The sequence below is a fragment of the Trichechus manatus genome, unplaced genomic scaffold (genome assembly GCF_000243295.1).
Source record: "Trichechus manatus latirostris isolate Lorelei unplaced genomic scaffold, TriManLat1.0 scaffold00047, whole genome shotgun sequence".
NCBI lineage: Eukaryota > Metazoa > Chordata > Mammalia > Sirenia > Trichechidae > Trichechus > Trichechus manatus.
This window is the reverse complement of record NW_004443983.1, coordinates 6,463,303-6,480,032: the sequence shown is the minus strand read 5'-3', so window position 1 is coordinate 6,480,032 and position 16,730 is coordinate 6,463,303. Positions and strand designations below refer to the sequence as shown.

The window sequence follows — 16,730 nt, the reverse complement described above, 5'->3', positions numbered from 1 at the left end:
GCTGACGGCTGCCCCTGAGTGTCCGAGAGGAAGGCACGTCCTGTTCACTACAGCACATAGGTGGGTGGGGTTTGCAGCTGGACTAGGAGCACCTAATGCTCTTGGCTCTAAGGACTGGCGTGGGGGGGCACCTCTTATTCATGGGCCCCTATTGCAGATGACTAGGTGGTATGGGTGGAGCCACAAGTCTTCAGGCCCCTGATGTGGATAGGTGAAGACCCTGCTTAATGGGCAGAGCAGTGTCAAATGTCAAGAACCTGCCACTTCACAGCTGAAACAGTTGAAGTTAGACTTCCAGTATATACCCTGTTGTACTGCGGTAACGAGGGCCTACGCTGTTGAGAGGGGCCCACACAAGTCTATGCAGGGGAAAAGGCACTCAAAGTCCATGGATCCCTTATGCCTGTGCCTAGGCAAAGGAGCTGTGCCCACCCTGGGTTCCTGGCTTAGGGGAGCCAACAGTTTATTTTTTCCTGTTTGTTAATTTGCTCACTCTCCAAGGCAGGGAGAATGGCTCCGGGCGTTTGATGGATTCTACTTCTGGCCCAGTGGACTCAGCAATTGCTGAAGCGTCTGGAACCCAATGCAGAGCAGGGAGCGGGGAGGTAAATGGGAGAGAGGTTTTTCCCTAAGGGGGATGTTTTTGATCTGCACGATAGGCCGTATGCAATTACTTATGTTTTGCTGATCCAGGGCAGCTTCTCACTGGTTCTGGGTAGCCATGTAGACTCTCTGGCACTGGGTCTCTCCCGGTGCAGAAAACGCACCTCCCGAGCACTGCCGCTTGCCTGCCTCACCGCTCACCCACGAGCCTCTAAGGCCTGAAGGGCTCAGGCTCTCACCGAGTCAGGTCTGGCAACTCCTTGCTGCTTCTGAACAGTCTCTCCCTCCCCCGGCACTCAGTCCGGTTCCTCAACTCTGCCTTTGATGTTCAGGGCTCCCAGACTGCCATATATAATCAAATCACTTGTTTTTTTGGGTCTTTATTGTAAGAGGGTCCACCTGAATTGTCTGACTACTCCACCATCTTGGCCCCGCCTCCCACCTCTCATCTCTTGCTTTCTTCGTGTATTATGTCCTTGATGTCATTCCATAACTCGTCTGGTCTTCAGTCATTAGTGTTTAACGTGTCGAATCTATTCTTGAGATGGTCTCTAAATTCAGGTGGGGTATACTCAAGGTCGTACTTTGGTTCTCTTGTATTTGTTCTAATTTTCTTCAGCTTCAGCTTGAATTTGCATATGAGAAATTGATGGTCTGTTCTGCAGTCAGCCTCTGGCCTTGTTCGGACTGTTGTTCCATCAACTCTTTCCACAGATGTAGTAAATTTGATTCCGTGTATTCCTTCCACTGAGGTCCACCTGTATAGTCGCTGTTTATATTGTTGAAAAAAGGTATTTGCAATGAAGAATTTATTGGTCTTGCAAAATTCTATCATGTGATCTCCAGCATAGTTTCTATCACCAAGGCCATATTTTCCAACTACTGATCCTTCTTCGTTTCCAACTTTTGATTCCAATCACCAGTAATTACCAACGCATCCTGACTGCATGTTTGATCAATTTCAGACTGCAGAAGTTGGTAAAATCTTCAATTTCTTCATCTTTGGCCTTAGTAGTTGGTCTTCTTGTAGGTGTATGGATATTATCCTATCACTGACTGTATTATACTTCAGGATAGATCTTGAAATGTTCTTTTTGATGATGAATGCAATACCATTCCTCTTCAATTTGTCATTCCTAGCATAGTAGACCATATGATTGTCTGATTCAAAATGGCCAATACCAGTCCATTTTAGCTTACTGATGCCTAGGATATCAATATTTATGTGTTCCATTTCATTTTTTATGGTCTCCAGTTTTCCTTGATTCATACTTCGTATGTTCCGCATTCAGATTATTAATGGATGTTTGCAGCTGTTTCTTCTCATTTTGAGTCGTGCCCCATCAGTAAATGAAGGTTCCGAAAGCTTGGCTCCATCCACGTCATTAAGATTGACTCTAAGGAGGCAGCTCTTCCCCAGTCGTGTTTTGAGTGCCTTCCAACCTGAGGGGCTCATCTTCCGGCACTATGTCAGACAATGTTCCACTGCTATTCATAAGGTTTTCACTGGCTAATTCTTTTCAGAAGTAGACTGCCAGGTCCTTCTTCCTAGTCTTAGTCTGGAAGCTCAGCTGAAACTTGTCCACCATGGGTGACCCTGCTGGTATTTGAATACCAGTGGCATAGCTTCCAGCATCACAGCAACACACAAGCCCCCACAGTATGACAAACTGACAGATGCTTGGGGGCACTTTGGTTGTTTCCATTTACTTGCTATTGTGAATAAAGCAGCAATGAACATAGATGTACATTTGTCCTTTTATGTCATTATTTTTAGGTCCCTAGGATATATCCTTTTATCTTCAGTGTGTGTGTCCTTATGTCTAAGGTGTGTTTCTTGCAGACAGCAAAATTTTTTTTATCCGTTCTGCCACTCTCTGCCTTTTGCATGGGGTGTTTAGATCATTTACATTTTAGGTTATTACTGAAAACGAAGTGTCTACCTCACTCATTTTGCTATTTGTGTTTTGAGTGTTCGTATCTTCATTATTTTTTTATTCTGATTGTGTTTGGCTGCTTTCTTGTGATGAGCCTTTTTGCTTTCTTCCTTCTTCTGAGTATTTTTGCTTGGTGATTTCTTAGTGGTCCACATATAGTATGTTTCACAACTGATAACTGCAGCATTTAGCTTATGAACAACAGTTAACATACAGCCTTAACATATTAAATCCATTCCTGATAAGCTTCTCCATCCCCCATTTCTGTTGATGTGTCTCCATTAACATCAGTATACAATGTATATTTGATAAGTTTACTTTGTATTTATTTCTTATTAACTTGATGTTGTATTGTTTGCAAGATGTAATTATTGAGTTTATATCCTGAAAATATCATATGCTTGGTCATGATTGCCCATTTTGTTGTGTTTTTTGGAGACCTCTTTCTCATTCTTATTTTTTATCTCCCTCTCCCCCCGTGCCCATGTATAGATACAAGTTATTTATTTAATGTTTTGTCTTTCCATCTAGAGTACTCCCTTGATTAATACTTGCAAAGCTGGTCCGGTATTGGCAAATTCCCAGAGCTTGTTTCTTTGGGAATGTTTTCATTTCCACCTCGTTTTTGAATGACAGCTTTGCTGGGTAAAGAATTCTTGGTTGGCAGTTGTTTTCCTTCAGTATTTTATATATGTCACTCCATTATCTCTTGGCTTCTAGAGTGTCTGGGGAGAAGTCTGCACTGATTCTTACGAAAGACCCTCGGTGTGTTATATTGCATCTTTCTCTTGCTGTTTTCAGAATTCTCTCCTTGTCTTTGGTTTTCAAAAATTTTATTAGGATGTTGTGGAATTGACGTTTTTGTGTTTCTTCTAATTGGGATTTTTGTAGCTTCTTGTATTTGCAGGATTAGTTCTCTGTTCAGGTCTGGGAAATTATCTCTATCTCTTGGAAAATTCTTTCCATGCTTTTATTGCTATAATGGTACTCTGGGATTCCAATAATTCTAATGTTATATTTCTTAATTGAATCCCATATTTCCATTTGGGTTTGTTTGCTTTTCTTTGTTCTTTTCTCAAGTCTTGGTAAGTTCAGTTATTTTGTCTTCTAGTTCATTTATTCTACTTTCTGTCTGTTCACCTGTAGAGTGTTTCTCTTGCTTTTTCTAATTCAGTTGCTTTATTCTTCAGTTCCAGTAGTTCTCTTTGGTTTTGTTTTTTTTTTAAATGTTTTCAATTTCCTTGTTGAGTCTCTCATTTTTGTTCTTCCATTTGTTTCCTAATCTCTGCTAGTTTGTTTTCTGTGCTTTTTGCTTTTTTTAGACATATTTACACCACTGTCTGAAAATTTTCAATTTTTTCTGTTAGTCTTGCTTCTAAAGTAGAAATTTCCACCTCTGTTTTGCTTTTGATTGATCGTTCTTCTGTGATTTTGTGAGTTTTATTATTTTTTGTTGAACTTGGGCCACTACATATATATACACACACACAAAAAAAAAAAAAACTTTAAATTGTTTTCTGGTTTTCATGGGAAAATTTTCTGATTGGGTGCCCTGGTTGCACAGCAGCCAAGTGCCTGACTGCCAATTGAAAAGCTGGCAGCCCAAACCCACCAGCCGCTCTGCAGGAGAAAGATGCAGCAGTGTGTCTTCACAAAGACTCATGGTCCTGGGAACCCTACAGGGCAGCTCCATTCCACCCCGCAGGGTCACTATGAGTCAGAATCAACCCGATGGCAGCGGGCTTGGTATATTTTCCTAAGAACCTACAAGGCAATCTTATCCTTAGGTTTTTTTCAGTGCTGATTCAGGTGTTCTGGATGATTTCTGGATTTCAATATGCATGTGTGGGGTGGTTTTAGCTGGTTGCAGGCGCTGACATAGGAGTGGTGCTCAGCTTTCCAGGGGTGAAGGTGGGGAGCTGTTTCTCCCTCACAGGCATCCCTGTACAGGCTCTCCCACAGTGTCCCACTGTGGCCAGGGAGCCAGCCATTTCCTTCTGTGTTGCCCATCAGATGCATTCCCTTTGCTGTTTCTCCCACTACTAGTGCCTGTCTCAGGCCTCAGTGAGATTCAACAGCACTCTTTTGCAGTGCCACAGTCTCCCTCCAACCCCTCCTAATTGCACAGCCAATCTATGTTGCCTTAAATTATCAGGTTACAGCTTCCTCATTTAGCTCTGTGTTCCATTTGTGGTACTGCCCAGCCCCATCCCAAAATGGCTGCAATGAGCAAGTGCTCCAGATGTTAGCAGGTAGGTTCTCCCAGCTTCTGTGCCATCCCCACTTCTCTCTCCTGCTTCTGGACTCACCCCGACTCTCCAACACCTCAGGTTCCATCCAGAGTTCTGAGATCTTGGTCCGCTTACTTTTGTTGTTCAGTGGGTTAGTTGTGGGGGGAGAAAATGGGACAGTCCACTCACTTTGCCATCTTGCTCCACTACCCAAGACTACTTAGTTTTCACAATTTAAAAGTAATGGAAATAAATTTATAAAACTTACTATCAGAGTTATGTATTTCTGATATACGTCTGATACTTAACATCAGTTAAAAAATAAGAACAGTTAAAAGCAGCCTCCTATGCATATAACAAAATTTTTCCATATTTTTACCAGTTTTTTGTTCTTTACTGAAGAAAATTTAGAATGAACTGTCCATAAATCATCTTTGTTTTTTACACAAAAGTATTAATAACAAATACTATCTCTAAGTTCTAACTGGCCATAATTTACCAATTAGGTGTTTTTTGAAATAGGAGTCCGGGAGTCCACTATCATATGCATTAAGATAACACCAATCAAGTGTCAAGAGTTAATAAGAATACACTTACGTTTGGTGCAAATTTAATTTTATTAAACCTTATAATGTTGTGGCGTATTTTCCATTGTGTGGCAATTCATTGGCTAGCATCTGAATACAGTACTTCTTCTGAAAGATACACAATGGGAACTGACAAAAGGGAGAGAAACTGTTTAGTGATATATATGGGTAAAAACAAAAACAAAAAACAAAAGATGATGACCAATTAATTTTAGTTTCCTTACTCTAGAATGGTTAAAGTTCCAAGCAATAATGCTGCTGTTACAGTGAACAAGAATAAGGTTATTATCTCATCTGGCCCGCACAAGTCTGAGAAAATAAATTACAAGGATTATACCCGTAAATTCGGCCTAAGGTTTCTTCTGCGCATATGATTTTAAAGAACTATTTCTCAAATATAATTTAAACAATTTTCCCAAATCACAGTAAATGGGGTCTCTAAAATATCACACATTAAAGTATCACTTTACTAGTGCGCAAATGCTTAACTTCAAAATCGTGAAGGGTACTAAATTATCTTTTGCTGATTTGGGCTTACATCCCTGTCAGATTTATGGACAAGAAAATGACTATTTTTAAACTATAATTCACTTATCTTTATAAAGCAGACTGGAATCTAATCTAATTGAAATTACTTTTTTTTTTTTTTTTTACAAAAATGATCAATAGTGGAATATATAAAATTCAGCAGGCCTCAACAGGACATTTTTGTAGACACATACTCAAAACTTACACATTAACTCCAGTCAACACCATGCTACAGTATATACTTTGACTCAAATCAGTACAATTACGTCAGTAAATATTAAATTTACTCATCTGTGGTTTAAAAAATAAATTTAAATATTTTATTCAGTCTCACAATAATTTTGAGAATACTTTCTGAAGGCCTTATCAGTGTCTGAGGTCACATTTATTAACCAATCCCCTTTAAAGTACATTCATGGACAATTTTGAGCTGTATCTAACTTATTTTTCAAGAACCTCAATGGTATTTGGGGAAATGGCAAACAGACAAGTGAGAATTATATCCTAATTGACATAAGGCATTTCAGTTATCCAGACTGTAGAACAGTTATAAGTTATCAATTTTTAATAGTGGAAAAATACTATTGAAAGAAATCCATATTTTATACTAGAGTTGCTCAATTCAAGTTCACCTGTAAAAACAGTGTGAGATGAACCTTACTATAAGAACATGTAAACTCTCCTCTCCCTCCCCAAAAAAGGAGGAAATATTAGATCATGTAAAAATCCAACTGCTCATCTTTTACCCAAAAATTATTGAGATCAACTAATGTAAATTTACAGTATTTGTAAAGTATCTTTCTAAAAAAGTAGTTGTGCACTGCACCACAGGTTAGAGGCAGGTGATTTCAAAATATTGATGTTTGATTTCTAGAATATCCACCTAAATCATAAACTATTCTTAATATATGTGGCAACTCAAATATTTAATTAAATTTGCCCATGGTAAATAAGAGATATTAAAATCTCTTCATTAAGAGGTTGGAGAGTACCCATTTATATCCAATCCACCATTTTCAACGGTGAAATTAAATTTACAACCTAGTAAAATGGGTAAGGATAGCTTTTTAAAAAATTAAACCTCAATTGTTTAACCACAAAGTCTGTTCTTTTATTTATCTACTACTCTTCATCACAAGTTTTTTTATTGAATAAAAATGAAGGTAAATCTAATGTGACTATTTGCAATGATGACTACTTAAATACCATTACATCAACCCTCAGAATAAAATGTCAACACAAAAACCCAAGTGAGTGATCCAGCTCATTAAACTCACAGGTAAACTGAATTTTTCTTAAATCAATAAGAAGCTTTTTATTCAGAATAATTTCATTAAGACATCTGCAAGGTAAATATGCCATCAAAAATTTTATTCTGAATAACAATAAAGTGCTGAATGAGAATTACCTGAATCTTTTTTAGTACTTTTCACTTATCTTTTCTTAAGTTAAAAGAGCCCTTTCTGTGGCATTAGCAAAGCTGTTAAAAAAATAAAACGAAAAATAAAAATGCTAACTTTCAGTAAGGGAATAGGAAGCACTGCAACCTTGTGTGTTTAACTATGGTGACAAATAATTGAGACCAAAGTAATTCATGCAAGTTATTTTTAAAGGTAGACTTAAGCTTGAAGAAAGAAAGAACACTGTTACTGACCTTTGATACTATGGCAGTAAATTGCATACTAAAATATTTTAATTATCCTAGATGCCTAAGTCAGGCTTGGCAAGCATCATGCCACTGACATGCTTTAGCTCTTTTTGTAACTAAAAGTGATTTGTAGTTTTGTTACTGAATATTTGAATGTGACTCATTATGCTGTGTGATAAACTCTGAGGTTAAATTTAAGCAAATTCTTTACACCTAATCACACCATCAGCACAAGCAGGACAACGCTGAAGCAGCATGAAAGGTGGGTCACTTTATAAAGACTCTTCCTTTTACTGAATGATATATTAAGATGACAGACCTAAATTTCAACTGGGTTAATGAGTTAGAATAGATTTGTTTCCCAAATTTAGCACACAACAATTTCAGTAGCTTAGAGAAAGAAACCTCAGATGTGAAGGGAAAAAAAAAAAGCATGAGTTCAGACAGCTAACCTGTAGCTCTAAAAACTGTCATGCTACAGAGAGTACTTTCATAAAATGAGCTTTGTAACAAACCTAAAAAAGTGTTTTGAGTTGAAGTTGACCAACTGCTGCATAGAAAATATGCAAACATACAACAGTCAAGTTTAAGCCGGTGCATAGAGAAGATAAAGCACTTATGGTAACTGCAAATGGTAACAAGTTTATAAAGTTCGTATCACCTAGCAAGGGTCCATAAGGAGAAAAAACTGATATGTAGAAATGATTAAGCAAAAATAAAGTGGAAACAGGAGCAAAGCTTGGAGAAGGAAGCAGGGGAAAAAAAGATCTTCAATTGTATAAAATTCACAAACCAGAAAAGTATAAAGACATCAGTGAAAAACAGTTAACTCAATCCCAAACACCCAACAGCAAACAAAACCAGAATGGATAGTAAGCCTTTGGCAAACAATTTTAGAAATTTGAATATGACATTACATTTCTCAATAATTCACAAACAATATATTATATGGTATATTTATATTAAATACTGGGAAACCAATCCTGTAAATCTGATGCTTATAATGCTTTAGCCAATGACAGCACGATGAAATCAAGCTAAATGAATGCTGGTGTTATCACAACAGTGCTCATTTATGAAACAACTGTTACCAATTCGTGCTTTAACAGTGCTAAAACACAGTCAAGTTATCATCTATGAAGTGAAACAAAGGTCTCTAGCTTTTCTGGGATATGCCCTTTATAATATATTCTATGATTCACTATGACACGAGCGGCAAGACACTGCAACGTGGTATGATTTATGGGCTGGATCAAATTTTTAGCTATTTCCTTCTCATCCAACAAGTCACTAGCAGTTTGTTTGTGCAAGTTTGTGGCATCAAAATGTGCACCTGATTTAATAAGAAGATTCATGATGTCTGGATGGTTGTTCAGAGCGGCAATATGTAGGGGACCATTGTCATCGGAGTCTCTGACGTTCACATCAGCACCACATTCTATCAGTATGGCAGTAACTTGCAGAGATGGAAATTTACACACAGGGTACCGCCCTACACATGTAGTATTCCTGTCCACAGCCAGATGAAGAGGGCTGAAGTTATTCTTTCCCCTCGGATGCAGCTTAAGAAACCTGTAGATAGTCTGCTTTTTGAGATGGTCCTGTTCTAGAGTACAAGGAACTTTTTCTAACAAGCAAATCAAATGCAAAATGATGGAAAGAGCCTTATTTAACTGTAATGGGTCAGCTGGACACTGAGTTTGTTTGATAGCTCGCTCTATTTCAAGGACGCTTTTGCACAGTATGCCCATAAGATCATCAAATGTAACAGTAGTGCCCAGCAGGCCTTTAGCCCTATCCTGTAGCATAAAAGAGAACAGTTCTGCAAAAGACAATAAGCTGCTGGCGGTCATTGGACTTAAAGGGTCCAAATTGTTCTGCTGCATATCCAAAGCATATTTCCACAGGTTGATGCATCTTTTGAAATTTCCAGAGTCTGCATAGACAGCGCCTCTATATCTAATATAGTAAGAGGTATCAGGGTGAGAAGGACCAAGAATACGTTCTCTAATTAACAGTGCTTGCATTCTCATCTCATCAGGATCAGCAATAAGACCTTCAAGTTCTTCTGCACTGTTTACCTCCTTGGCATAATCATAAGCCATTATTAATGTTTGTGGTACTGGTTTGCTGATTATATTAGTCCTATCACTGTACCTCATGTTCATTGCTTTTTTCCAGTATTTCAAAGCCCCAAGTAGATCTCTTTTTTTGTCTACAAACGTAGCTCCCAAAAGCTCTAGAGCATTGATACGTTCTGTCTTGCTGGTCTGTGCATGGTGTGTCAGAAAATCCACAATATTTGTGTGACCAGTCACACTTGCTGAGAGAAGAGGAGTCATTCCATAGCCATCTTTTTCCATCTTGGCACAATACATTAGAAGCATCTTCATGATGTCCAAACTTCCAGATTCTGCGCAATCATGCAATGCAGTATTGCCTGAAGGAGGGGGAAAGAAAAGAAGTAATCTGTTTTGAGAGACTAGGATATAATGTAATGAATGTATGTACTTTAGAATCTAAAGAAAAGCAGGCAGCTCCAAGCCACCTGTAAGTGGGACATACTTTAATCTGATTACAAATGAGAGAAATTTATACCCAGCACCTAAAGCTAGTATCTGACACGTGGCAGAGGTTAAGGAAATAACTTGTTATACTTGTTGAATGAATGAAATGACCAAATTAGACATCAAAAGGTATCCAAAATCACCAGATCAAACTCAAAATTAATCTATGACAAACCCATATTTGTCATTAGAGCTTTGAATTGAAGAACTGTATACTCTATAACTAAAAACTGATTAAATGAAATTAACCAGCTATTCACAATTTTGCTGACAGTAACTTAGCTTTCTGGGTCAGCTTCCACATTTATAAACGAGGAATCTAGTCTATAATATACAAAATCCTATCATTTGATTCTAATAGTAGTCAGAAATTTTTTTTTCAATATTTCTTATTGCTAAGTGAATGCCAGTTATTTTAGCCAAAATTCTCAGTAATAAAGTATCTTCCCCAAAAAGCTCCATAAGAAAAACAAGCCCACTGAAATCTAAAAATATGTGGGTGGTTCGATATGAACTTTAAAAGTCGACATCTGAAGTGTCCTTTCATAATGGATAATTTCCCATTGTAATTTAATTTTTAAAACATTCTTTTTAGATGTACTAAATGTTCTAACACTGTCCTGTTCTTCCCACACATGGATTAAAATTGACAACAGCGACTGGCAAATTAGTAAAAGTCTGTATAAAACATACTAAGACATCATAACTGCCCAGGTATTTTAGCTACCTAAGTTTAATGATAAACATTTTGCTAATTATCAAAACAGAAATGATCGTGCAGTCCTTTGATATTTACATATACAATGTTTTCAGAGTATTTCAATGGTCATTGTAGACATGTGTGAAGAAAAGAGTTAACACAGCAGGCTGAGACTGCTATCCCTAGAAAGACTTGCTTATAAGGTGGCCCTTGGCTAGCATCTGAGAACTCATCTGGTAAACAGTTCCTTTACTGATATAAAACTTTCCCTAAATGATAGAAGGGTGGCTCACTGTGCCTGAACTGTATGCAGAAACAATGTAGTTTATGCTGAATACCTACTTTCCTTACAGGAGTCTGGAATTTTAGGTATGTATTAGGCAGAGGGTGTCTCCGTGACTAGCCTCAAATAAAAACCTTGGCCACTGAGTTCCTGGGCAGACAGACTGCACACACACATTTTTGTTGCTGGGGGAAGAGCGTGTTCTGTGTGACCTCTTATGGGAGGGAGAGAGCATAAGGAATCCTGCAAGTGGGTTCCTCCAGACCACACCACACCACACCTGTGCCTTTTCCTCTAATGATCCAGCTGTGTGTTCTTTTAACATTGCTGTAATAAATCTTAGCTGTGAGTACAATTACATGCTCAGTCACCTCCAAACATGGAAGTGGCCTTGGGGACCCCCCGACACAGCATGTGTACCGAGAAGTGGTTTAAGCTTGAACACTTCACATAACTAAAATAAGAAAAATCAAAAGTTACTACACATTAGGACTTTAAACCCAACCCAAGTTTATCCTGTTTAGTCTTTCATGATATCTACAGTGACTACATAATTATTCTGAATATGTTTATTCTGATCAAAGATTTCAATGATCTACACTGGAATTAGTGTCTGATAGGATGTTTCAGCACTGTGTATTCAAGTACTGCCAGAGCTCAGAACTTCTGATTATTGATATCTACTTGTTCAAAATAATTCAAATTAAACACCCCTGTTGTTGCTATTTTGGAAACCTGGTGGTGTAGTGGTTAAGAGCTAAGGTTGGCAGTTCAAATCCACCAGGCACTCCTTGGAAACCTTATGGGGCAGTTCTACTCTGTCCTATGGAGTCGCTATGAATCAGAATCGACTCAACTCCTTGGAAACCCTATGGGGCAGTTCTACTCTGTCCTATGGAGTTGCTATGAGTCGAAATCGACTCAATGGCAAACGGGTTTGGTTTGGGTTTTTTGCTTGCTGTTGTTATTGTGTGCTATAGAGTCGATTCTGACTCACAGTGACCCTTTAAGACAGGGTAGAACTGCCCCACAGGGTTTGCAAGGCTGTAATCTTTACATCTTTCTCCCACAGAGTGGCTAGGGGATTAAAACCACCGACCTTTCAGTTAGCAGTTGAGCATTTAACTACTGTGCCATCAGGGCTCCTTAAACATCCCTACTACCAATATATTTTAAAAACTCAATTTTGAGTTGAGAACCCCTACCTACTAGTGCCATTTTTTGGTAAGAAATAGACAGTTTAAATAAAAACAAATTTGAATAGAAAGGGAAGGTTTAGATGGCATTTTTCTCTGGGCAGAGTAACATAAAATCAAGAAAAAGAATGCATCAAAAGTCAGGTTTTTTAATTAACTAAAGTTCTATATTGAAAAAATACTGAATATCCACTTTTTGAATACACCTACACATTGGAAAAAAAATTAGTGGATTAAAAAAAAAAAAATAAGGAGGACTTTCACATCTGGTAATGCAGGTAATGTGACCAAGTATTTTAAAACAAACAAAAAAACTGCATGACAGCATTAATGTACTAAGAAGGAGTCAATGTCCAGGAGAAGAAAGAAAACAAGAGAAGTAAAGCCCATAATCTGGGGGAGCTTTCCTTCAACAGCCTCTACCAACTCTGAAAGAGGCAGCTGAGAAACTGAGCAGAGCTCTTGACAGTCTTGCAGAGATAGGAGAGAAGACTGGAGTACAGATCCCAACAAGAAGGAAACTTTGAAAACCTCACACTTTGGGTCAGAACACCAAAGGACTGCACCCTAAGAGTTAAGGTGAGCTGCAAACAGACCAGTCATCACAGGGCTGAAAAAACAGTCTCAGACTAAAAAACAATTTAAATGAACTCAATGTTGAGTTAAAGTAATCCAGGATTGCTAGTATATGTAATTAAAAGCCAGAAGCAAATAAAATACTATTTAGAGGAAGATATTATCATACTGGAGCGCTGTGGCTCAGTGGTTAAGAGCTCAGCTGCTAACCAAAAGGTCGGCAGTTCGAATCCACCAGCCGCTCCTTGGAAACCCTATAGAGCAGTTCTACTCTGTCCTACTGGGTCACTGTGAGTTGGAATCAACTTGATGGCAATGGGCATTATGATACTAGGTTCAAATTAGTTCTTATATATTCTTTATATATAATGTTCAGTCTCTAATCAAAAATAATGGTCAGAGGAGAAAACAGAGTCATAACACAAAACAAAGACAAATAAGAGCTGACAGAAAAGCCCAACAGGGGATCTAGACAGCAAACTTCTCATCAGGAGTAACAGAAGCCAGGAGACAATGGAATGTTATCATCAAAGCACAAAAAGAAAATAACTGCCAACTGAGACTTCTATACCCACATGAAGAATAAATGTGAAGTAAAGGCAGAAGGAAGATGAGCCCACATGGAAGCCTAGAGATGTGGGTATAAACATCCATGAAAAGGATAAATTTGTAGGTGTATTTAAATAAATGTTGACTTTAAAAACAATAATCATAATGTCTTACAGGATTCGAAATACATGTAGAAGTAAAATACCCAACAGAAATAGCATAAAAGGAGGATGATTGGAGCTAAAGTGTTCTAAGCTCTTTGCAAAGGTACAGAAAGAGGTAAAATTAGAAATTTAAGTCAGCCTTTGATAAGTCAAAAATGCATGTAGTACTATCTAGGGTAAACACTAAAATAATAATTAGAAAGCATGCAAATAACTATATTTTCCCTAATGTAAAGGAAAAAAGGAATAGTAAAAAACAATCAATCCAAAAGGAGAGAAACAGGAACACAAAACAGGTAGGACAAATAAAAATCAAATAGTAGGCTGGGAGATTAAGACCCAAATATATCACTAATTACGTTAAATGCAAGCAAACTAAACGTTCCCATTCAAAGACAAAAACTCTCAGACTAAAAGAACACATAAAACTCAACCATATGCTGCTTACAAGATACGCCTTAAATACAAGGATATAGAAAGGTTGAAGTGAAAAGATGGAAAATATATATACCCTATGCAAAAACTAACCATAAGCAAGCTGTCTGAGATTAAAATATCAGAGGCAAAATGCATGATTAGAGATAAAAGGAAACATTTTATAATGACATAAAATTTAAAAAGACAAAAATGTAAAATATTTCTAAATTTGTTTTCACTTAAAAACACAGGTTCAAAATATATTAAGCAAAATTAACAGAACTACAAGTAAAATCAGACATATCCACAATCATAGTACATTTAAACACACCTTTCTCGATAGAGAAGACAAAAACTAATAAGGATATAGAAGATCTGAACACATTAACAAATAAACTTGATTTAACTGACATATATAAAAGAACACTGAACTCACCAACTATAAAAACCATTGTTTCCAAGGATACATGGAGCATATACAAATACTGACTATATTCTAGGCCATAAAGCTAGTCTTAGCAAAGGTCAAAGAACTGAAATCACTGAGTATGTTCGAAGTCCATAATGCAATGAAGTCAGACATCTCAGACATCAAGCACAAAAAGATAGCTAGAAAATCTCCATATATTTGAAATTTTAAAATTTACTTCTAAGTAACCCATGGGTCAATGAAGAAATCCTAACAGAAATTTTAAAATATTTTTAACTGAATGATAATGAAAATACTAAATATCAAGCCATGTAGGCTGCAGCTAAAACTGTGCTTAGAAGGATAGCCTTAAGGGAACATACAGGCAGTGCCCAGGTTACGAAGAGATTCATTCCCAAGTCTATCTTTAAGTCAAATTTGAAGGTTAGTTGGAACAGGTACATACAATTCTTATTTAGTGTCAGTTAGTGAAATGTTTGTCTTAGTATATAGTATGTATTTTACCTTTCTATGCATATAAAACACTTTCAAACCATGCAATTTTTTCATGAGAGTCACAAAGTAGCACGTGTGTTTGTTATTATGAACCACTGTATTTAACTCGAATTTTTAATCTAACAGCTTTATGGCAGTCTAAGTACAAGTTATCCGTAAGTTGGATAGTCATAACATGAGGACTGCCTGTATTAGAAAAAGAAAAAAGGCTGAAAACAGTAGTTAAGTTTACATCTCAAGAAGTCCTGATGTGTGCTAACAACATGGATGAACCTTAAAAACATTATGCTGAGTGAAATAAGTAATCACAAAAAAACTTTGTATGATCCCATTATGAAATACCTAGAATTGGCAAGTATATAGAGACCAAAGTTTACCAGTGGTTAACAGGGGCAGGCAGGAAGGAGGGGGAAAGGAGGACTCAATGCTTAGCAGACACTGAGCTTCTACTAAGAGTGATGGAAAAAACTGAAAACAGAAAACGATGATGGTTGAACAACATGATGAACATAAGTTAATGTCACTGAACCGCACATGTGAAGAATGTTGAAATGGTAAATGTTTTGTTATATATATATCTACCACAATAAGAAAAAGAACAAGTAGTTACATGGAGGAAAACAGTAAATTAAACCTAGAGAAAGCAGAAGTCAATAATAAAAAGCAATGAAAAAGCATAGCATTTTTTATTTTCCTGTTTTATTTATTAACCATTGCCCCCTTTAAATCTCCTAATAACAACTGCAAGATACAGAAGATAACTTATTCTACAAATAAAATACAGAGAAATTGGTTGTAAAACATAAAACCATGTCTGCCAATTGCCATTTCAGTGTACTACCCATTTCAGAGGTCATATTTTAAATACTAATCATACTATACTCCAATGAATAAGTTACAAGTCAAACCTCATGATACAACTTTCAATTATCACATCACTTTCCAGCTTAAAAGTTTTCATGCTCCCTCTAAGAAAACAGCTGAAAATCTTTATTAAGATGGCTTTAAAAATTCTAAAGCAGTGATTCTCGAAGCACCATCTGTGTGTGTGTGAGGGAGGGTGTTAGGGAGTATGGGGAAGAAATCTATAGTTTTAAAAAGCATGTTAAGTACAGCTTAATCTTGCAATAAGTGAGGATACACAGAAGAACACAGACTATGGGAGATGGATTTTAAAAGACTGAGAAATATTTTCCCAACCTACCTGGCCCTATCCCACCTCTCCAGCCTCTTATCTGCCTCCAGTATGAAGGCCACACTGTGATTATTTATGGTCACCGAAATTTGACATTCATGTAATTTTCATGTGTCACAAAATATTCTTTTGATTTTTTTTCAACCATTAAAAATGTAAAAAACCATTCTTAGCTCTCAGGCAGTACAAAACCTAGGGGTAGAACCAGATATGACCCCAGACCATAGTTTGCCAACCCATGTTCTAACCCAAAAGACATAATCAATACCTTCTATACACAAGACAGAGATTCTGCTTATCCTTCACATTATTCTATCCTAAGCCATCTCCCTCGGCGCCAAGAACAGCCCTCTTATCTTCCACCTCCATGCCTCTACTCTTGATTTTCCTGCCGTGCACTCTTTATTCTTCACCCTTTTAACTACTTGTCCCTGAAGTTTCACCTGAAATTTTGACTGCGCAGAGGCTATCTTAGTTATACCATATCAATTTGTTATTTTGAGAATGTCTGGTATATCACTTATTCTGGTATGTACTCATAAAACACTAATATTATAGTATCTTACAGTATCATAATAGTATAATGTTACTGCTTCATAAATAAATTTTCTTACCTAAACTCTC

The 16,730-nt window shown here is 37.2% G+C and overlaps 1 protein-coding gene across 5 annotated transcripts in view; it reads right to left on the bottom strand.

Annotated features, from left to right (window-relative positions):
- FEM1C (fem-1 homolog C) overlaps nt 1-16,730 on the bottom strand; it is a 42,095-nt gene that overhangs the window by 8,560 nt on the left and 16,805 nt on the right. For 4 of the 5 annotated variants that reach the window (XM_023731954.1, XM_023731956.1, XM_004376979.3 and 1 more), the window contains exon 3: nt 5,973-9,974. In XM_023731954.1, coding sequence (XP_023587722.1) covers nt 8,665-9,974 — 1,310 coding nt within the window. In that variant the 3' untranslated portion in view covers nt 5,973-8,664. Of the gene's footprint in view, nt 1-5,368; nt 5,488-5,972; nt 9,975-16,730 lie in introns of those variants that run through there. The other variant, XM_023731957.1, reaches the window with a different exon arrangement.